Source organism: Coenobita brevimanus, chromosome 87, assembly GCF_032717465.1.
Source record: "Coenobita brevimanus isolate Jiangsu-jjx chromosome 87, ASM3271746v2, whole genome shotgun sequence".
Classification (NCBI taxonomy): Eukaryota; Metazoa; Arthropoda; class Malacostraca; order Decapoda; family Coenobitidae; genus Coenobita; species Coenobita brevimanus.
Genome location: NC_137040.1, coordinates 8,751,921 through 8,775,660, shown reverse-complemented (window position 1 = coordinate 8,775,660; position 23,740 = coordinate 8,751,921). Strand labels below are relative to the sequence as shown.

Sequence of the window (23,740 nt, the reverse complement as noted above, 5' to 3'; positions counted from 1 at the left end):
AACCACTTACATTATTAAGCAGTGCCAAGAATGCCAAGAATTTCGAGTAGACAGTGACATTGTGCGTGCTGAGAAGTCATGTGCACTAGTTTGCTGACGTGCGGTAAATTTTTGCTAATTGTAAAAGTTTCTAGCAGTGCTCTTTTCAAGCGTCAGTTATAGCTTGTTGTTAGCCTTCCACTGTTTGACTATTTCTGCTCTTTGAAGACAGTGTTATGCAGTATAGGTTGTAAACACTAATAGGACCATGGACATTGTGTTGCCCATTGTTGACAGCGTATCAAGCTTGTTTAGTAGTTAGTAGCTTCTCTACGATTACTTTGTTACTGGTATGTTAGTGGTTCCAACTTTTTAAAAATCCTAGGAGAACATTTCAGAAATTAGGGAGTTAGATAAAGATTTCACCCCATTTACCACCAGGAGGTTCTAAGCTGGTTAAAATCATTTGGAGATAGGCTAACCAGGATAAAGTAAGAATGACGTCGAGCTCAAGGGGTTAAGCGAATGCTTGACTCGTTTAATTCAGTTTTTTGTTTACCAAGCGCTTTTATTCACCTACAAAAGAGTTTGAACCAGTAGCCATTGGTCTGAACTCTCATCGTGGAGGGGTTTCCTAGAAAGTCTCCACAAACTTGTATAATTATATATGCCCTTTTGTTCCTGCTGGTGCGACTATATTTCGACTACTGAAGAATAACAGTGAATCGAATAGCTCTACCACGAATTTCATTTACTCTGAAGGATCCATAGCTTAAGCGGACATCATTTCATAGTCTTTCTCCTTGGCATAGACTTCATGGCATTTCTGCTATGGTGGTTTGTTATATCACCAGAATGTACCTTATGTGTCATTTATATATATTTTCAGTGTGTAAACAGTTTGCATATACATCGCAAAGGAAGAGATGTTACAAAACTGAATCCAGAGGAGAAGACGGCCCCTTCCTGGACATAGGCTACCCCGACCTAATGCAGAAAGATTCAGGTCGATATCTATTACCGTTCTCATGAAAGAAACAAACGCATACTCACACATGCACAGCTTGACTTTATTATTTAGATGGTATGATGGAAACCGTGGCAGTCAAGAGTGAAGACTGAATAGGATAGTCCAGTGTCATTTTTAGTACGGTATTATCAAAACATCTACAGTCGTTTCTTTGTCGGTGTCGTGTATTTTTTTTTTTATAACAGAAGGAAAAACAAATGATTAAAAAAAAAATAATAATCCATACACCAGATTACTGGCGTCCTCCATTCATAAAATATCAGTAACAGTTTGACTTGAACAGCTGTAGGTTGAAGTTTGAGGGGAAACAACTCTGGGGAAGCGGGTTCCAGAGAGATGCAGTTCGGGGAATAAAAGAATTCCTACAGGCAGTTCTGCGTATGGTTGTGTGACATTCGTCATTAGCACTACCAGATGCACGTGTAGCACGAGGGAAGGCATGGAGAGGTGGCACAATGGACGCAACTTCGTCTGAGCATTTGCCATAAAAGTGCAGTATCTGTAAAATAATGCAAGGGAAGCAACATTCCTTATTTGTAGAGGAGGTAGTTTATTATAATAGCAGGGTTATGAATAATTCCAACAGCTTTGTTCTGAATTTTTTTCTAGTTTTGGTGCAACATATATCCACTTCCATTCCACAAGGGTAAGCAGTATTCAAGCTGAAAGTGCACATGGCTTTAAATTATAGCTAACTGCTTGTCAGCAAAGAAGGTGTGGATTCTATACAATAATTCAAGTTTCTTTGAGGCGGTTTTAACGAGTGATATTATAGCTAACTGCTCATCAGTGAAGAAGTTACGGACTCTCTACAATAATCCAAATTTTTTTGAGGCGGTTTTAGCAAGTGATCTAACATGAGAAGTCCAGCTTGAGGGCATTGTTAAGTTAAAAGTGGATTAATCCCCGGGCTAGATCTCGTCAGATCATATAGCCCTGCTAGGGTTACAGGAGAGCGCTACCCCTCCCAGCGCGGCAGCCACCGGGCGGGGCGCGAACTCACGATTACGAGCCCGACACCCTACCACAGAGCTACCGCGCTCCCTTATTGTTAAGTGAAACACCGAGAATTTCAGTACTTTTGGAGATGGGAATTTTAGTAGCATTGAAGGTAATATACGAATCTGGCAATACCTGTAAATTAGTAAATTGTATATATTTGGTTTTACCAGGATTAAATGAGACAAGGTTATTTTGTCCCCATTCATTGATCTTAGATAAGTCTTGATTTATGGAAATGGCTGCACTGAGTTGAGAGTTACAGATATTAACCTTTGTAAATAGATGTTTGAGTGTGATGAACTGTGGAGTGTTGAGTCATCTGGATATGAATGGATGAGACTGTGGGTGGCATGAGAGATCATTAATATGAACTAGGAATGTACGTTGGTGCCATAACTGATCCATGTGGCACGCAGGCGTTAATTGAGGAGAACTGGAATATACATCATCTACTTTTACTCTTATTTTTTGTTGCTGAGATATGGGGATAGCAGAGGAACAAAACACGTTAGTCCATAGCAAGGGAGTTTGGACAGCAGGGAACTGTGCCACACTCTGTCAGAAGCTTTAGAAATATCAAGGGCAGCTGAACGAGTTTCTCCATGTTGGTCAGTTGATTGATGGATGGTATGAGTCAGGAGATTATGTATGTCAATGGTGGATCTTTTGTGGCAAAAATCATATTGTCTATCACTAATTAAGTTGTTGGATTCAAGATGTTTAACTATGTGCCTATTAATTGCAGTAAAATACTTTACCAAGAGAAGATGTGATAGCTATTGGTCTGTAATCAGAGGGGTTAGAGGAACTTCCTTTCTTTGGAGGGTGGATATTGGCTTCTTTCCATGAATTAGGGATTGAAGAAGTACGTATGCATAGTCTGAATAATTTAGCTAGAACATAGTTCTGGGGAACACTTTTTCAAAACAATTGGAGGAATTCCATCAGAGCCTGGAGTTTTGTTGGTTGGTAAATTGTCTAGGATGGATTTTCCGTATCTGGTCTGTATTATATGTGGAACAGTTTCGGGAGAGTCAGGTTCTATGCTAGTACAGGGACGTTCTGGCTGACATCCTCCAAAGTAGAATTTCTGGCAAATGTACTGGCAAAGATTTTCGCTTTCCCTCACTGGTCATTTGTAATGTTGCCGTCTGAAGATTTTAGTGGGGGAATGAGTGATGACGATAGTTATTATTGAAAGAATTGAGAGTTTACGAGAATATTCTCATTAGGATTGTTAAGCAGTTTTGATGATTTTGAAAAAAGTTTGATTTGGCGAGATTCAATACAGCTTTTGCATGGTTTCTAGCAGTTTTGAAATTGACAGTGATTCCAGTACTTGGAGCCGTAGTCGAACAGATTTAGACGGCTTTGCAACTTCAGCTTTTTTTTTTTTTTTTTTTTTTTTTCATACAATACAAATATTTTCATTATTTCATTCCAGTATCAGAATACAAGAATATTAATCAGAAGTGTTCAGAATAGACTGGTAATGGCATATCACACCTGAATGTTTATTTCGGAATGGACATCAGTATGCATAAACGTTAACTGTACCACCTTCATATTTTCAATTCTGACTTGGCCAGAAATTCCTATCTCCGTAGTGAGTGAGGAGTTGTAGCAATAGATTAAAACTATAGACTGTTGCTAGTCCCCCCCCCCTCCAAAAAAAAAAAAATGAAAATATGTTGAGCTCTTCCAGCTATAGTATCGTCATTTTCAGTCAATGAGCTGTGTGAAATAAGCTTCAGAAGAATGAAAATCTGGATCACATTAGGGCAACAGATCTGTAGCCATATACTAGTCCAACTGGTTAGAGATGCTTGGAAGTAAGAACCTTTGCCTTGGAGGCTAGGAGCTTCTGACACCAGTCATGGCTTGTGAACTCACAAGGGCCCTTTGTGAATGTTCACAGCTAATGATAAATATGGGCCATGCATGGGTGTTCACTTGTATGATTGTTGCATTAACCATGACCATTAAAAACTACAGTACTGTATTAAAGTACAGTACCGGGTATGCCAAACAGTGTAAGGTGAAGTTCTTTACTACAAAATCGATCAGAATATGGCCCTAAACTGTAAAAGACTGGGATCCAGTGTAAGAATTCATCTAAACGATATATTACTGGTGTTCATACTCAGCCTGGGTTTTTCTTTGGTTGCATGATTTAAGCAGACATTAGACAACGATAAAAATTGATGTAGCAACTATAGGGATGGCAAAGCCATTAATGATACTTTGTATTGATAATATGCCTCTGATTTTAAATGACAGCTGGATCAGTAGGCCTACTCAGAATGATAAAACTTAGCTGTATTGTTGGTTAGGGTACAAATACACTAGCAGCCCGAGCCAAGGTTACCGTTTTCCAGTTTGTTTAAAGGCAGATGAGAACTGTTCCTGGTGGTGGCATTCATGGATGTAAATAAGCCTAGATGCCGCATGACACTGCTTTCGATGCGTCTGCGCGGCGGCCATCTTGGAACGGTCAAGGCAGACGATGTCATGTTCCTGGCAAAGGGCAAAGCTGGCCACTAGTCACCAGGAAATGCAGCAGCAATGTGCTGCTTTTGGATGTAGAAAGCATCGGAGTATATCTGGTGGCACCGAAAGCACGAGGGACCCAACTGTCTGGTTATGCATGTCCCTCTGCTGCTTTCCCCGAAAGGAGGATAGAGGGTTGCAGAAGGGAAATTTAAGCCTGCAGTCCACCGAGTTCACATTTCAGATGAACCAGGAACCACAACCATTACCACCACAACAGCCACCACCACCACATTCATCACAACAATAACCACCACCACAACCACCACCATCAAAACCACCACCACCACCACAACAACTACCATCAAAACAACCACCACCACACAACAACAACCACCACCACCACAACCACCACCACCACCACCACCACAACAACAACAACAACAACAACAACAACAACAACCACCACCACCACCACCACAACAACAACAACCACCACCACCACCACCACAACAACAACCACCACCACCACCACCACAACAACAACCACCACCACCACCACCACCACCACCACAACAACAACAACCACCACCACCACCACCACCACAACAACAACCACCACCACCACCACCACAACAACAACAACAACAACCACCACCACCACCACAACAACAACAACCACCACCACCACCACCACAACAACAACAACAACCACCACCACCACCACCACCACAACAACCACCACCACCATCACCACCACAACAACCACCACCACCACCACCACAACAACCACCACCACCACAACAACAACAACAACAACCACCACCACCACCACAACAACAACAACCACCACCACCACAACCACCACCACCACCACCACCACAACAACAACAACAACAACAACAACCACCACCACCACCACAACAACAACAACAACAACCACCACCACAACAACAACAACAGCAACAACAACAACAACCACCACCACCACAACAACAACAACAACAGCAACAACAACAACAACCACCACCACAACAACAACAGCAACAACAACAACAACCACCACCACCACCACAACAACAACAACCACCACCACCACCACAACAACAACAACAACCACCACCACCACCACCACAACAACAGCAACCACCACCACCACCACCACAACAACAGCAACCACCACCACCACCACCACCACAACAACAACAATCACCACCACCATCACAACAGCAACCACCACAGCAACAGCCAAAACAATAACCATCACCACAGCAACAACAACTGCCACCACCGCCACAACAGCAACAACTACAACTGCCACAGCAACAATCACCACCACCAAAACAGCAGCAGCTACAACTACCACACCACCACCATCACCCTAAGAATCATCACCACAACCACCACCACAACAGCAACCACAACCACCATCACCCTAACAATCATCACCACAACCACCACCACAACAGCAACCACAACCACCATCACCACAACAGCATCAACCACAACAACCGTTCACCACCACCACCAAAACCGACAGCAACCACAGCCACCATAATAACTACCATCACAACATCCACCACCACTACCAAAACAACCACAACAACAACAACTACCAGCACAACCACCACTGCCAACACATAAACCACCACCACCACAGCAGCAGCAATAACCACCACCACCACAGCAACAACAATAACCACCACCACCACAGCAACAACAATAACCACCACCACCACAGCAACAACAATAACCACCACCACCACAGCAACAACAATAACCACCACCACCACAGCAACAACAACCACCACCACCACCACAGCAACAACCACCACTACCACCACCACAGCAACAACCACCACCACCACCACCACCACCACAGCAACAACAGCAATCACCATCACCACCACCACAGCAACAACAATAACCACCATCACCACCACCACAGCAGCAACAGTAACCACCATCGCCACCACCACAGAGCAACAATAATCACCATCGCCACCACCACAGCAACAACCACCACTACCACTACAATACCCACGATCACCACTACCTCAGCAATAACCACCATCACCACAACATTCATTTTCTTAGTCTGAATTTACTCTAAAATAAGCTCCATTATTACATGCTTGACCGCTCTAAGGTGGTGGCTGCACAGACGCATCCCCGCTGTACTGAAGAATGGGCGGTGGCATCTAGTCTCATTTATATCTATGGTGGCATTGCGTAAAAAAAATAAATAAATAAATAAAAAAAAAGTACCCCCAGTACCATTGTACCAGTAGTATTTTCCCAGTTAGATGCAAGTGCCAGCATGGTATTGTGAGAAAGCAAGAAGAAACTTTAGAAACACATGACAGGATTCAAGAGATTAATGGCACATCTCTTCTGCACTGCATGTCTCTTGTCTCTCATCATGGTAGACAGTTGGCTGTTATTGTCATTTTGGTGTGTGATTGTTCCAAGAAAATACATTTATGGTGGCAGCATTACAGAGTGCATTAAGATAATGTATGATCAGACATGTGCAATTGAGAGCATTCTGTCTACAGATACAATTTTTTATCATAGAGTACCGGTAATTTTTGTAGGTACAGTTTGGAAAGCCACATTACACGTAAAGTAGAATCTCGTTATAACAAACTATTGTCGTTGGGGGGAAGCCTGATATGATAAAACCAATGAGCCCATTATATTCGACGGTCCACCTCCCCCCCAACCCCAGAGGCGGGATTTCAAGCACATTTGAAAATAAATGAGTGCAATAGGATATTCTAGTACTGGAAATGAAAACTGTACCCATTTTACACTAAGTTGATCCATAATTTTGTTTCTTTGTGTTTTACTTCACATCCTTGTCATAGTACTACATGACTAGCACAGTTTTACTGTACTATGTCATTACTGCTCAGTAGTCATGTTGGGAGGGGGCAATTTCAGGTCAGTTTGGAGTAGAAAGGGTAGGAAACGCATGCATTGCGCCCCATTTAATGGGTAGCTGTTGTTCATTATGGCCAACATAAGTTCAGTGGCCTCCATAGTGTCTGTTATATTTGATATCCAATCTGTTGAAGTCCATTTAAGAAAGGGCCTGCTGTAGTTATTATGTTAATTAGGCTACTGATGTATTCGATATGTTTATTTTTTTCATAGCATTGCAGGTCATTTAATGTCAACAGTAGAGGTAACTACAATATAGATGTATGCATCAAGGCATGTGCTGAAATAACAGGCCTATTGATGGATTTTTTTTTTTTTTCTTAGATGATACTTCAGATCCCTAAAGGTCCATCAGCTTATCAGGTCATTGGAGATAGAGTCATGCCTCTGAAGATGTGTTGATAGATTAGATGTTTCTGGTCCTTTGAAGTCCCTTCAGGTTGGTGTAGATTCATTCAGATAATGCCTGTGGAAGGTGTTTCCTTCCATTGGCTCACAGGTTTGGGAAGTAGGAATTAAAAAAAAAAAAAAAAAAAAAAAATGAGATCCAGTATTGACTACCAGTATTGTCTGCCGGGGGGCTTATCATAGGTACGTACTATGGTAATTTATTGGACCTAGATGTCAGATAGAGATAGCACTTTTATTGGCTTAGTAGCTAGATTACTGATATGATGGGGGAGCAAACATGGGTGTGGACAAAGGCAAGTGAGTAGAATGAAGTGAAATAGTGTTAGATAGTGGACTTGGTAAGAGGAAAACATTGAAGACTGGTGTTGTATGAGGTGCAGGTTTGATAGTAGGCAGGATAGCGTGGAGGGGCATTAAAAGTGTTGCCAGATGGGATGGGCTGAATGGTATGGTTTTACTATTATTTATCCAGTGAAGATAGGTGGTGTAGCACAATATACTCAGTAAGGTGAAGATTTAAGTTAGTTTTCCTAACCATGACAAAAGAGTAAGCACATGACACGTGATAATAGTACCATACAGCATTTTTTTTTTTCTAAGCCGGTGTTTTTCTCTAAACACAACATACCGTAGTAAATTAGCCCTACTGTATGTGGTACCTAGCTGTGAAGTTTCACATATGAGTAAGTTGTGAAGGATTACCGAAGATTATTAAGATCATTAAAGTAAAAGCATCATTATTAAGATGATTAAAGTCAAAGCATCCTTGTTTCTTAAAGCTGAAAATGGTTATTGATTTTTATTACTGGGTATTTACAAAGTGTTTTGAGTTCACCATGTATAATATTGCTATTGGTTAATAGGACAGATTTAGAGCCTTCTGGCACTGACTTCCTGTAATGTATCATTGTTAGGCTGTGTCATGAATACTGTATACAGTAGCTGCAATGTAATGTTAATGTGACGTCTTTAATACTTCAGCTTTTGATGCTACAACTAAGCAAATAAAGACGAGAAAATGTAGCTACTGTTGTGCTAGAAGTTATGTCCCCACCCTCCCTTTAAGTATGATAGTCAGGATTTTATATATATTGTACTCTCTCTCTCTCTCTCTCTCTCTATTGTGTGTGTGTGTGTATATATATATATATATATATATATATATATATATATATATATATATATATATATATATATATATATATATATATATATATTATATATATATTCAGTATATGGATAGATAGATACTGGTTTATAGATATATATGGATATAGATACTGGTATTACAGATATATATGGATAGATAGATAGATACTGGTATGTAGATATATATGGATATATATATATATATATATATATATATATATATATATATATATATATAATTATATATATATATATATATATATATGGATAGATAGATAGATACTGGTATGTAGATATATATATATATATATATATATATATATATATATATATATATATATATATATATATATATATATATATATATATATATATATATATATAATTATATAATATATATATATATATATATATATATATATATATATATATATATATATATATATATATATATATATATATATATATATATATATATATATATATATATATATATATATATATATATATATATATATATATATATATATATATATATATATATATATATATATATATATATATATATATATATATATATATATATATATATATATATATATATATATATATATATATATATATATATATATATATATATATTTAAGTACAGTATGTACTGTATGGATAATATTAATTCAGCCTGACTTGTACTTTGCTTTGGGGAGAACTTATTAAGTAAAGGAGTTTGTAGGAGAATGTTCCCTATCCCCTTCACTGCAAGATTCCCTGAAGTAAAACAATCTGGAGATAACAAGACTAAAGTAATTTCTAAATGATATTCTTAAGTTGAAAGAGTTAAGTTTGACCTAAGATGACCCCCTACCCACCCTTAATCCGGCCCTGGCAGTTAGCATGCAATATTTGCATCTGACCAACCTACTGCCTACCCTACAACAGTACTGAGCCTGAACCATCCATTCGGTAAGCACCATGAGTGAGGGTGTGGGTCGAGGTCGTGGTATAAAATGGAGGCCAGGAGGAGCATCAAAATCTGGAGCAGGAGCAGCAGGACAAGAGCCAGAACAGCCAGCAGCACCAGTAGCAAAAAAATTTGGAAAGCCCATTGCAGCAGCTGGAGGACCTGGAAAAGAGCTAGATGCGAAGGCAGAACCTGATAAAGGACCAGAGTCTGGAGTGCTGGGCAAAGGACCGGGTGCAGTTGCCAAGTTTGGAAAAGGATTAGGGCCTGGTAAAGTTACTGAGCAAGCACCAGCCCCAGATAAAGAACCAGAAGCTCTACCAAAATTAAAGAAAGTTCCAAAGTCATCATCAGAGCCAGAAAATGTCACAGAGGCTCAGCCAAAATTTAAAAAAGTCCCCAAATCTCCAACAGAACCAGAGAAAAGTGCAGAAGCACCACCAAAGTTGAAAAAAGTTCCAAAAGCACCAGTTGAAACAGAACCAGAAAAAACCTCAGAAGCACCACCAAAGGTGAAAAAAGTTCCAAAAGCACCAAGTGAACCAGAACGAGAAAAAGCCTCAGAAGCACCACCAAAGATGAAAAAAGTTCCAAAAGCACCAGTTGAACCAGAACCAGAAAAAGCCCCAGAAGCACCACCAAAGCTAAAAAAAGTACCTAAAATCCCAGCTGAGCCAGAGAAGGTTCCTGAAACACCACCAAAGCTCAAGAAAGTTACCAAAGGGGCAGCTGAAACAGAGAAAGCCAATGTACCTTCAGAGCCAGAAAAAGTTTCTAAACCACCATTGAAAACTGTGAAGGCTCCTGAAATTCCTGAAACCTCAGAAAATGTACCAGAATCACCATCAAAACTAGGGAAAGCCCCCAAACTTGTAAAGGGGCTTGAAAAAGCACCAGGAGCGGCAGAACTTGGTCGAGCAGAAGCTGGGAAAGTAACCGAGGTTCCAGCAAAGGTTAAGAAAGAGCACAAAGTAGAAACAGAACCAGAAAAGCAGCGTGGGCTACCAACAGTAGAAACTAAACCACCAGTAGCAGAACACCCTCCAAAACAAGAGCCCACTGTAAAGCCTAAAAAGCCTTCTGCTCCAGATATACAGCAAGAGCCACAAGTTGCAAAAAAGGCTAAGACAATTGCTGACACCAAAGAGTCTGCCCCTGCTGACAAACAAGCAGCCATTCCAGCTGACAAGAGAGTAGCTGTTCCTGCAGACAGCACAGTAGCTGTTCCAGCTGACAAGAGAGTATCTGTTCCTGCTGACAGCAGAGTAGCTGTTCCTGCTGACAAGAGAGTCTCTGTTCCTGCTGACAACAGAGTGACCATCCCAGCTGAAAGCAGTGCCGGCAGGGAGGAAGACAGGTGTTGCACAGTTTCAACCACCAGTTACTGCTGGGCACTACTAAAAAACTAACTACAGTAATAATAGCTAATCGAGTTTGGCAACACATTTTATTTTTTGCTTAATTACCATTCTTTTTGTCATACTACTGGTATAATTGAATTTGAAATTTAATGCTGTGTTTGTGTATTCACAGTTTTGACACTGAGGTAACCTTTCAGTGCTGTTTGCCTGTCCACCTCCTCTTTTTTCCTCAGTTTGTTACATATTGGTTACACATACCCATCTTGGAGCAAAAACTAATGTATGTTTTAAAACAATGTGTCTGCTAATCACAATAATATAAGGGGCTGTTTTATTGCCCAAGTATTCAGGCTGCTGTTATGTCTAAATGAATTGTGTAAACTTATGTGTTATGAACTGCATTATTTATACAGTGTCGTCATTTAGTATTTTGACTGCTAGTTTATTGTGAAAATATTATTGCTGAATAGAACACTTTGTTTTAGCTGTGCAGGGTTGCAGTCAAATGCAGTATATCTGACATGCATATAATAATTTTTCTTAGGAAGCTGACCAACTTCTTCAAGATGGGTGTGCAGGAGGGAGCTGGGGTGGTGACACAGGAGCCTCAGCCACGCCCCCATGCCACAGCCACCACTGCACCCACCACCAATGCCATGCCACCAGCCACTCATCCTGATGCTGAGGTTAGTCCTCAGGGATACTGTTTATGGTACAGTATTAGCTGGATTATAAATAAGTTTGGGAGTGTTCTGTTGATGTGGATATGCTGAAAAGTGTTAGATGTTTTGTAGGATTGTTTGGCTGTGTGGATCAAATGGAGAATGAGAGATTAAGAGTGTATCTGAGCAAGGGAGAGGATGATAGGCAAACAGTAAAGTGAAAAACCACTGAAGAGCTAGGTCTTTAAGGGTGAGAGTGGCATGGGATGAAGAGAGGGATGAATGATGGCAGAGAACGGGGCAACATCATGACGTGGAAGTGATTTGTTTTTATAGTCATCCCTTTTGGAATTAGAATGTGTGGTTAGGCTAGTTAGATGAAATTTCTGAAATTCCTGTTCAAAAACTTGGAAACTTCATCATCATATTAGCACCCAAATTGATGGTGCTAAGAAACAACACCATATCTATTTTTGTTGCAACTCTCCTTATCAGCTTCACTCCTTTTCAAGTTCTCATCTTATCAAGTTCTCATCTTATCAAGTTCTCATCTTATCAAGTTCTCATCTTATCAGGTTCTCATCTTATCAGGTTCTCATCTTATCAGGTTCTCATCTTATCAGGTTCTCTCGTTATCAAGTTCTCTCCTTATCAATTTCACTGACTTGTTATTGACATTCCACTGTTGCCTCTGTTTTTCCACATAGTTCATCAGTCCACCTTTGCTTATCTTTCCTAGTTTTCTTGTTGGTCATTGTTAGTCTGATTCCTTCTTCCAGGACTTGTTGACCTCACAGCCTTTTGTCATGTGTTCACAAGCAGCTTTACACAATGTACTGTCCTTACAGATGAACTTAGGTGTGACCTTATGCAGTATATATATGCAGTTTATAGATATCCAGTATATGCTTTTTCAAGCAGTATTTATACCAAGTATCCTTGCTTGTGGCCTTAATCACCATTGTCTATAATGCCATGCACACTCATGGGAACTCCCTGAGGGGGAATACTGTGACAGAACTACATCTAAGCCACATTTTCATGAAAAGCTGCTCTCACTCTGTCATCCTTCATTTTCCTTCTCACTTTGTCCCATATACTGTAGCTTTTAGAGTTTTGCACAGCTCAGCAATTGGAATTATGTTTATTCAGTCATAAATGGAAAGTATGGCTGTATCATGTCTGCTACAGACCTAACTACGTACTTGTCAGTAACCTCGCTCACTGAATGTTATCACAAGCCACGAGCATAGATCTGCACATAAGACTCAGTCATTCTTTCTAGTGCCTGACTTGCTGATGATACATTTTTAATTCACAGCATTTCAGTAAGTTTGTAACAGCAAGCATATGCATTGCAGTAATACAGTACTTGTCTTTGACACGAGATTCGTAAGTGGTGATTATCGTGTGACTCGTGGTGAGTATAACATCCTTGCCACAAGCATTTTTATTTTTTATTTTTATTATTTTTTTAGTTATTGTATCTCTCAGTTGCCCTCCAGGCATTACCAGTAAGTAATATAAGTTGCAGTTCTCAGGTTAATCTTGCCCATTTGAATTATACAGCATTTTGTATTGCATAGTAAGTGTAATCATAGTAATCAGTTGTTGGTATACTTTTTTCTTACTATGAAAATTTCACCAAGTATATATAGTAATCAAGGATTTCTTAAATTAATATTTCCTCAGAGCACAGGCAAGGTGGCAGTTGGAACTGGGGGTAGCCTTGGTCAGCAGCAGCCCCAAGTGCGGGTACTGACACTCAACCATGGTGACCATCTTGATTCAACACTCTTCAGACTGCAAAAAGGTGTGGTTCATAGTTCCCGTTGCAGTTTCGTACAAAAATTTTTTATCTGCAGAAGCCAAAGTATTGTACTGTGTGCTAGTATGGCAGAATAATCAAGTCTGTCCTCTATAACCGTGTTTGATAATTTTGATTTTGTATTCGTCTTCCCTTGCTTAGAATTGAAAGAAACAACACTTATGTGTAAGCATGACAAGGGAGATCTTGTTCTGTGAGAATTTTGAGTGTTGCCTAAAACTGAATGAAATGATAATTGTGTGTAAACCTGACAAGAGAAAAGATCTTGTTCTATGAGAAATTCGATGCTATAGTTTAATGAAAGAAATGCTTAATGACTATGCTATGTTTGTCTGTTTTAGGTATGAATGAGATTTTCATTTGATCTCAAAATTTAAGAACCTACTAAATAGGTAAATGAGCTAGTTTCCTTTTGTCTTTCGTCTGTTGAATCAGAATCTCTAAAAACAGTTGATTAACTCCAGTTTGGTAGTTTTCTGGGTTTAGGGCCTTCCATAACTGTTGGGCATATAGCCTTTAAGCATTTTTTACTGAGTTGATTTGGTACTAGTCTTGTCCACCCTTTCATGATTACTGTTGTAAGTGCTTTCCTGTATAGACACAGTCTTGCTTTACTGTGGTGTCTTTTCTTTTCCATATCATAGTCCACCTGATTCCGTTTTTACCCCATTAGGCGTGTGCCCAGTGTTCATGTGTGGGGGATTTTGCTGGAAGGGTATGTAGCATTCGACCCTTTGCCTATTGGGTCATAGTTTCAAAGCTTATAGATCCATGCGTTGGATTTTCCCTTTTATTAAATTTTGAAACTGTCCAATCCCATATTTTATTAAAGTACCATGGGCACCAGTTAAAGAAACTGATAGAATTGTTTGTGTTTATCCCATTAGTGCCTAAGGTACATAGTGTACCACTCTCAGACTATCATCTCATAAATTTTTAAAGTCCTCAGTCCTGTCCGTTTAAAGGACCATGGACGTCATTTCATTAACCTAACCTCTTTTGTAATTGTATCCTTATCTTGCTTTACTTATCTTTATTCCTCCTGGTCCCACCCACCCACACTACCAAATATTACTGAACGAGAATTAAACCCTAAATTCTTATACGTACTTTGTTATACCTTTCCCAGTCCTCCTTGTGGCACCTACCAATTGCAAACGTGAATGTTGTTTCATTTTAATATGATGCTTACTGTAGTTTTCTTTTTTTTTCATTCATTGCCAGACTCAATGTATCCCAAACAGGGTGGCCAAGGGCTTAGAGTTAATTGCTTTACAGGGAGGGGCACTAATCCTCCACCAACCCCACTTGACACATAGGGAGAATGTTACTGTAGTGAGACAGTGAATTTTGACTTGAAACCCATTGGTATGATGAGTTCAGCAGACTTTTGGGGGTACAGCATTATTCAAAATTGTTATCAGCAAGCGAGCGAAGTGATGTTTACGTACTACTGAGAAATGAGCTGCATGACGGAACACGACACGGCCCAACCATGATGGTTTTCAGAGGCTAATAACTTTTCTACTGTGTTAAGTAGAGAGGAGATGCTTCCAGCAGGTAGTAGATACATTCAATAAATTTTGTTTTTAGCTATATGTTTACTTATGAGACCAAAGAAACACCTTGGAATCCCAGCTTTCCAAGGGAATATACCAAGGGCTTCAGTTGACATGCTCTGGTATGAAATCAAATTAAAAAAGATTTCCTGTTGTAACATTGTTTTCTTGCATGAATTTTAACAGTTAAATATTGGATATTATGCTCATAATTTTACATTAACGTTTTTTTCTAAGTTTAGGAGGTGATATTAACAAAGGTAATAGTCCCATTTTTGGCTTTTATCATTTGATCAATAACCAAATGTTTACAGACATAGTTCGTTGAAATGGCAAGTAGGGAGCAGAGAACTGAACATTGCATTTGTGATAAATGCTACGGCTCTTCGCATTATGAACATCCAGAGAGAGAATGTGAGAAAGTAAATATTTTAGCTCAGTTATTCCTCTGTTACTGTTCAACTACCTCACCAAAAATGTTGAAAGTTTACATGAAGATGAAGTTATGATGATAGGCTTATGTAGAAACTCTTGTTCGTTCGTCACACGCTCACAAAGCACACTTTACTGGTTATACCAAAAGGTGGAGTGATGTTGTCAAATTGTGCATTGTACTACCGCATACATACTTTGGAAATGTGACCATCTTCCCCATCTCTCCGTACAGGCTGGCTGTTGCAGCTGCGTCCAGGGCCCTCCCTCTTCGGGCGAACTGTCAGCGTATTTACCAACCATCCAGAGGATCCCAGTAATGGCTTTACACGCACTCAGTACCGCCGTTTGCAGTGGATGAGCGACTCCAGAAACAAGGGAGATGATACGGCACTGTATGTTGAAGTTCATGTGGCAATGGCAGGGGCCTTCCACTACTACTTCACCTACGATGATGGGTCAGTTACAGTTCCTCCACTGTATTTTAGTGGCAGTTGCTTGTTCCAGATAAGCATGCAAAGTGAAAAAAATGGCCATTTTAGACCAAGGCATGGTGAGCAGAATATCATTAGAACAAGAACCTTTACTTGTTGTATTTGCTGGTGCTTGACTTGCCTGGTGGTAGTTTTCCTGTCACTCTGATGGCTTCAGTGATGCTAGTGGTGGCCAATTTACCCTTCAGAGGACATCAGTCTGGACCAGACTCATATTATCAGCCATTTGACTTGCAGTGGTTCCATGTAGTAGTAGTAAGAAATATGAACCTGGCAAACTGAAGGCTGAAACCTCCCCTCTCTGGCAGGCTACTTCCTCCTCTCATGGGATAGGAAGGGAGTTAAGGGATGTTTGTCTGACTTGGTAATTCATCATGGAGTTATATTTGTGCCACTGTGTGAAGGCATCCCTCTCCAGTACCATAGGTGCATCTACTGTATTGTACAAGTTTTCTAAAAAATGTTTCTTGGGGTTTGGAATGTTGTTGCATACATTCATGCATACATTCATACATACATTCATACATGCAGAGATGGGCAAGTGGTACTTTTAGGTACTTTTAAAGCAATGGCAGTAGTGATAGCAGTACTGGTAGAAAACAGTACTAGCTGTTGCGATAGCTTTACAGGTTTCAAAAAGTACCGGCAGTAGTAATATCGGTACTTCCTAGCGGTACTTTTTTTTTATTAACTAGCTGAATCTTTCCTTAACCAAACCTTGCTATATAAAAATCTTAGTATGAGCATAGCTGGGACATAAAGGTTAAATAAAAACTTCAGAAAAGTATTACATCTTATAAAACTTATCACTAACCAGCACACCACTTTCTTGATATTCCTGTTTACAACCTTTGTACTTCTGTGTTTTTGTTTATTTCTCATCCAAAATACAAGCATTTTGAAGTGATCATCACTCAGTCCTGCTGGTTGTGGTTTAAGGACATCTTTTCCTATCAAGGGTAGTTGTTCTGCTGCAGCATTGGAGGAGATCGGCATGTTGAACCTAATGAATAAATCCAACAGTGCTTTGTGTGGGAACACACAGCTGTTTGTCTTTCTCTGGCCTCTGTTCCAGGAAACTTCTCAGCAAATTCCCAGTCTCCTTGCTTTTCTTTCCGCTGTCATGCAGTGCTTTGAAATAGTCTTCCACCTAGACCTTGTCATCTTTAGACTGTTCTGCTTCGAGCTGTCGCTGCCAGACATTTTTTCTAGAAGTTACACATTCTCACCAAAAAGTACCAATTATCGCTACCACTAAGGAAATGGCGAAAAGTGTACTGACGTTACCAGCAGTGGTACTAACCCAAAAAAGTACTGCTGGCACCGATAGTGGTACTAAAAGGTACTGCCAGTAGGACAGCCAGTTCTTGTACTGGCAGTACTGCCTGCCTCTGTATGCATGCATGCATACATACAGACTCAGCATCATGATTACCTGTAGTTGATTTTACAGCAGCTGTACAGTAATTTTTCTTATTTTCCTGATTTGGACATGTCAGACAATATTCCAGTTTATCATTAATCTTTATGCAGTATAAACTTTTGTGTTACTGCAATTTTTTGTCCTCTTTTCATCCAGTGCTATGTTTTTCATACATCAGAATATGAAATAGCAATAGGAAGTTCTTGTTTTATAGCACTTTTTTTTTTTTTTTTTTTTTTTTTTTTTTTTTTGGTAAGGCTTTGGTAATTTACATAAGTACTAATTAAAGTTTCATTGCTAGCTCTAAGTTAATGTGTCAGTTAATCCAAGTCACAGTACCAGCTGAATAGAACTGATATTTTGGAACACATCCCTGACATACAATAAGGAAAGTGTGCTGTATTTGTTTTACACCTATAATTCTCTTGATCCTTTCCCACAGTGAGGATCGAGAAAAAGCACAGGGATCTGGCTTCTTCCTGGTAGACCCTACATTGGCAGTGGGACCTGAGGATACACCACTACCCCAGGATTGCATTCAGTGCCAAACTGTCCTGTCTAAATGCTTGGGGCCTTTGCCTGATTGGGAACAGAGGCTTCAGGTTGCATATGAGAGTGGATACAACATGATTCACTTCACCCCCATACAGGTAGGAATCAGAGCCTGCTCTATCACTTCACTCTGGGGTTATATAGAGCCTACTACGGTGCATCTGTTAACTGGCTGGAGAGATACAAATTTGATATGCATTTAAAAACCAAACCTTCAAACTTCACACTGTGGAGTGATGCTGCATTGTCTCCCACAAGGGAGCATTGGTTCACTGCATGGGACAGCCTTGCAGGGGCAATTGCTTGCCTGCAGATGATGGATCTGCTCAGTGAGGCAGACCAAGGTTAATCAGTAATAACAACTACAGTGACATGCTATGTAATTTTATTCTTGCTCCTCCCATACTGTCTTCTTCAACTTAAGCAAGACCTCTTATTTTGAAGGAATGGAAAATGGCTGCATCTAATCATTCCAGTTTGAAAAATATCTCCTGAGTTGCATATAATCATATGGTGAACTAGAACACAACATAAAAGATGTTTCTGGCAGAAGAGGTTATTGTGTTCTATACACTGCTGTACTTGACATTCCAGGGCTGTAAGATTTACCATTATAACTGTTCTTCTGAAGACTTAAGCAGTGGGTATTCATCATAAATTAGACATACCAATAATATAATAGCATTTGTTTGTTAAAGGTCTGAAAATCAGCACTGATTCACATTATTCTTCATAAGTATGTGCAGCAGTGTTAAGACAGGGAGCAGTTAACTAAGATATATTTTAAAAGTTCAAGTTTTTTTTTTTTTTTTTTTTTTTTTTTTTAATGCGAGGAAGAAGGAACCAAAGGCCATGAGCCCGCAGTAACAGTTCCTTCCAAGAGAAAAACAAAATACAATAGAGAGCCAAAATCAAGATCCGATCATTTTGAGATGCCTGGACACACTGCGTTTGAAAGACTGGAGATCATAGGCAGCAGGAAATACAGACAGAGGGAGACAGTTCCAGAGCTGACTTGTTGCATAAATGAAAGACTGGGAGTAACGGTTAACTCTTGCATTAGAGAGTTGGACAGAAAAGGGATGAGAGTTTGCTGCCAGACGGGTGCTACGTGCCCGTCGTAGAGGTGGAGGAATGCACGCAGACAGTTCAGAGGAGCAGTGACCATTAAAGTAGCGATAGAAAAGAGATAAAGATGCAACAGTTCGGCGAAGAGACAGAGGTTGAAGGGAGTCAGTAAGAGGAGGAGAGTTAATGAGACGAAAAGCCTTTGACTCCACCCTATTGAGAAGAGCTGTATGTGGGGAGCCTCCCCACACATGAGAGTTGTACTCCACGCAGGGGTGGATAAAACCCCTGTATAGAGTCAACAATTGTGCAGGGGTAAAGAAAGAGCGGAGTCGGCTTAGCACACCCAATCTCTTGGAAGCAGATTTTACAAGAGATGTAATATGATCTTTCCAAGATAAGTCCCGAGTAAATGAAACCCCAAGCATGTTCAAGGATGATGCAGGATTAAGCTGAATATTATTAAACATTAGTGGGTATACCTGTGGAAGATTTTGTCGGGTTGATAGGTGTAAGAACTGAGTCTTAGATGCATTAAAGACCACCATATTAGTTTTACCCCAGTCAGAGATACGAGCCAAGTCAGACATTAGGTGTGCCATAGCCTCATCCCTTGTTTGTTGAAGTAACTATTGAGATGGGCGTTGCAGGAACCGAATGGAAAGGTGAAGGGTGGAGTCATCAGCATATGAGTGGATAGGGTTAGATGTACAGCTTAGAAGGTCATTGATGAATAAAAGGAAGAGAGTTGGTGATAGGACAGAGCCCTGAGGAACACCACTGTTGATAGATCTAGGAGAAGAACGATGGCCGTCTACAACAGCGGCTATAGAACGACCAGAAAGGAAGCTAGCGATGAAGGCACAGATAGAAGGATAGAAACCGTAGGAGGGCAGTTTGGAAATTAAAGATTTATGCCAGACTCGATCGAAAGCCTTTGAGATGTCAAGTGCAGTGGCAAAGCTTTCGCCAAAGTCCCGAAAGGAGGATGACCAGGAGTCTGAAAGGTAGGTGAGAAGATCGCCAGTGGAGGGTCCCTGACGGAACCCATACTGACGATCGGAAAGAAGGTTGTGATAGGAAAGATGCCTTAAAATTTTTCTATTAAGAATTGACTCGAAAACTTTTGAAATACAGGACGTTAAAGCAATTGGACGATAGTTGGAGGGTTGGGAGTGGTCACCCTTCTTTGGGACTGGCTGAATGAGAGCAAACTTCCAGCAAGAAGGAAAGGTACAAGTTGACAGACAAAGGCGAAAGAGTTTGCCTAGGCAGGGTGTAAGCACAGAAGCACAGTTCTTGAGAACAACAGGAGGGACCCCATCAGGCCCATATGCCTTGTTAGTACTGAGGCCAGTGATGGCAGAAAATACATCCAATGAAGAAATTTTAATGTCAGCCATGAGGAAGTCAGAGGGGGGAAGTGATGGAGGAACAGCACCGGAATCGTCTAAGGTGGAATTGGAGGAGAAAGTCTGTACGAAGAGATCTGCTTTATCAGTAGAAGAAATAGCTACAGAACCATCAGAGTAGAAAAGAGGAGGGAAGGATGATGAGGTAAAGTTGTTAGAAAGATTTTTGGCAAGGTGCCAGAAGGAGTGGAAAGAATTCGAGTTGGAGAGTTGAGAGCATTTAGTATGGATGAAATTATTTTTAGTAGAGCGAAGAACAGACTTAGCACGATTCCGGGCAGAAACGTAAAGATGATGTGATTCAGGGGTGGGTTGGCTCTGGTACCTTTTGTAGGCCTTCTCCTTGTTGCGGACAGCATTAGAACAAGCGTGATTAAACCAAGGCTTTCTTGCGTTCGTTCGTTTTTTAAAGGCTCCAACATGCTTGCATGTGTCGGCCTTGGTCACCTAATGGCGGCTCTCCATGCTGCACGATCCATTGCAGCCTCCCTGTTCAGTCCCTTAACCCTAAGGTCACACTTAATGACCTCGTCCCATGTCTTTCTCGGTCTACCCCTCATAACCCCACCCCCAATATTAACACTTCTCACCTTCCTCACCCAACTATCATCCCCCATCCTCTCCACATGTCCAAACCACCTCAATCTACCTCTCCTCATCACAACACCAATACACTCCAGTCCCATCCTACCTCTCAACTCTTCCATTGTAAACCCAGCCCCTCCAGGCCTTGGACGCAGGGACGCACTGCACATCCACCTAATCATTGTCATTTCTGTATGTCTGAGCCGGCGAATGTCTTCCTCCTTCACTGCCCAGGTCTCACTGCCATACAGCATTACACTCCTAACACACGCTGCATACAAAGACCCCTTAGCACGTAGGGAGAGCCCCCTCAATGTCAGGAGAGGCAAGAGCTCCCTGAACTTCTTCCAACCACTTCTCACCCTAGCCACAGAGCTAGCTCCAGCCCCACCTCCAGCACACAACATGTCTCCTAAATAACAAAACTCTTCCACACACTCAAGAGATTCACCAGCAAGTTCAATTCTTTCACGTCTGACGATCTCCACCTGCTCACCCCGGCACGCCGTACACATAAAATCAGCATTATCTCGCAGTCTACCTCTGATACCACTACATCTCTTATGCACCCATTTATCACACACACCGCACAAGATGGAATTACTTCCCACGCCCTTGTGGCAAACTGCACATGGCCACTCTCCCTCGTCTTTGACAGTACCGCCACCAACCCTAGATATCATCACTTTTGTTTTATCTGCATTTACCCTTAAACCCTTTTGCCCCATACCATCTCTCCACTTCCTAAACCTTTCTTGCGTTAGTCAAAGGATATGAGAAAGGAATGTATGCTTCCATGCCCGAGAGAATAACCTCTGTAATGCGCAAGGCACATTCAGATGGCTTACGGCCATGGAAGCAATAATCATTCCAGGGAAAATCAAAGAAGTACTTCCTGAGGGCCTCCCAGTCCGCGGCTCCAAAATGCCACAGACGACGTTTCCCTGGAGGGTCCACAGGCCGTACCGGAGTGATAGGACAGGTTAAGGTAATAAGGTTGTGATCGGAGGAGCCCAACGGAGAGAAAAGATTAACAGAGTAAGCAGAAGGATTAGTTGTGAGGAAGAGGTCAAGTATGTTGGAGCTCTCTCCAAGGCGGTCAGGGATACGGGTAGGGTGCTGTACAAGCTGCTCTAGGTCATTAAGGATAGAAAAGATGTAGGCTTGTTCACCAGGTGGATCCGTGAAAGGAGAGGAGAGCCAAAGGTGGTGGTGAACATTGAAATCTCCAAGAATGGAGATTTCAGAGAAAGGAGAAATGGACAGAATGTGTTCCATCGTAGAAGTAAGATAGTCGAAGAATTTTTGATAGTCAGTAGAATTAGGGGATAAGTAAACAGCACAGATATATTTAGTCAGAGAATGACAGGAAAGCCGAAGCCAGAGTGTGGAGAATTCAGAAGAATCAAGTTCAGGAACACAAGAGCAAGATAAGTCGTTGCGTATGTATACACAACAGCCACCTTTGGCTTTGAAATGAGTATAGAGAAAGTAGGAGGATACAGAAAAGGGTTTGCTGTCAGTTGCCTCAGACAGCTGAGTCTCCGTTAGAAAAAGAAGGTGAGGTTTAGAGGAGGAGAGGTGGTGCTCAACAGAGCGAAAGTTAGAGGAAAGGCCGCGAATGTTGCAGAAATGAAGAAGAAGAGAGTCAGACAGTGGTTCCAGGCACCTCGAGTCGTCACCGGGAGAGGGGCGGACGGTGGGGGCATTTATGGTCCCCTCCCTGGGGACTCCGAGGCTAGATTAAAAGACGCCATTTTTGTTGAATTTAGAATAGGAAGTGTAGTGTGTACTGTGCATGTAGTTTGGTGTAGATAGTTAGAGAAATTTGTATTGGAGAGCATGCTGGCCTACTCTCTGTGTAACTGAGACACTGAAAAAGTTCAGCAAAGTGCATGTTTGTGGACGAAGAAACTAGTTCTAGTAGTGTGTGAGTGAGTTTGGCCAAGTACTGTGGAGGGAATTTAGTTATAAACACAGTGGATGAACTAGCCGTCTTTCTGGCTGTCTTTCTTGATAAGTACTGTTCCTTTAACCCGTTAACTGCGCATGGCAGTTTTTTGGAGGTGTCCGTGGTGCACAGACATAGGGGTAAAGATGAAATTTCCCAAAGACCAAATTTTGTCTTAGGAATTGAGAGAACACATGCCAGAGTATATAGTAACAAAATATTCGCTCAATATTTACCTTGGTAAAGCCATGGATGAACATCGAAGTGTCTGATTCCCTATTGGAGTGTATGGTTTTCGTTTTCTTTTTCAGTTTCAGTTTTGATGGCTCAAATATGCTTGCATGGGCCAGCCTTAGTCACCATGGCACTATATTCGAAATTAACCTGCACAGCCAAGGTTGTATTGAGCAGTTGCACTCGGAACAGCCCAGGCAGTATAGAGCAG

General features: G+C 40.9%; 1 protein-coding gene across 1 annotated transcript in view; it reads left to right on the top strand.

Moving 5' to 3' along the window:
* Positions 1-23,740, top strand: part of LOC145410973 (uncharacterized) — a 170,611-nt gene that overhangs the window by 73,891 nt on the left and 72,980 nt on the right. The window contains exons 4-8 of the mRNA XM_080281029.1: positions 9,958-11,325; positions 11,874-12,015; positions 13,684-13,804; positions 16,046-16,268; positions 18,170-18,377. Coding sequence (XP_080137155.1) covers positions 9,958-11,325; positions 11,874-12,015; positions 13,684-13,804; positions 16,046-16,268; positions 18,170-18,377 — 2,062 coding nt within the window. The remainder of the gene's footprint in view (positions 1-9,957; positions 11,326-11,873; positions 12,016-13,683; positions 13,805-16,045; positions 16,269-18,169; positions 18,378-23,740) is intronic.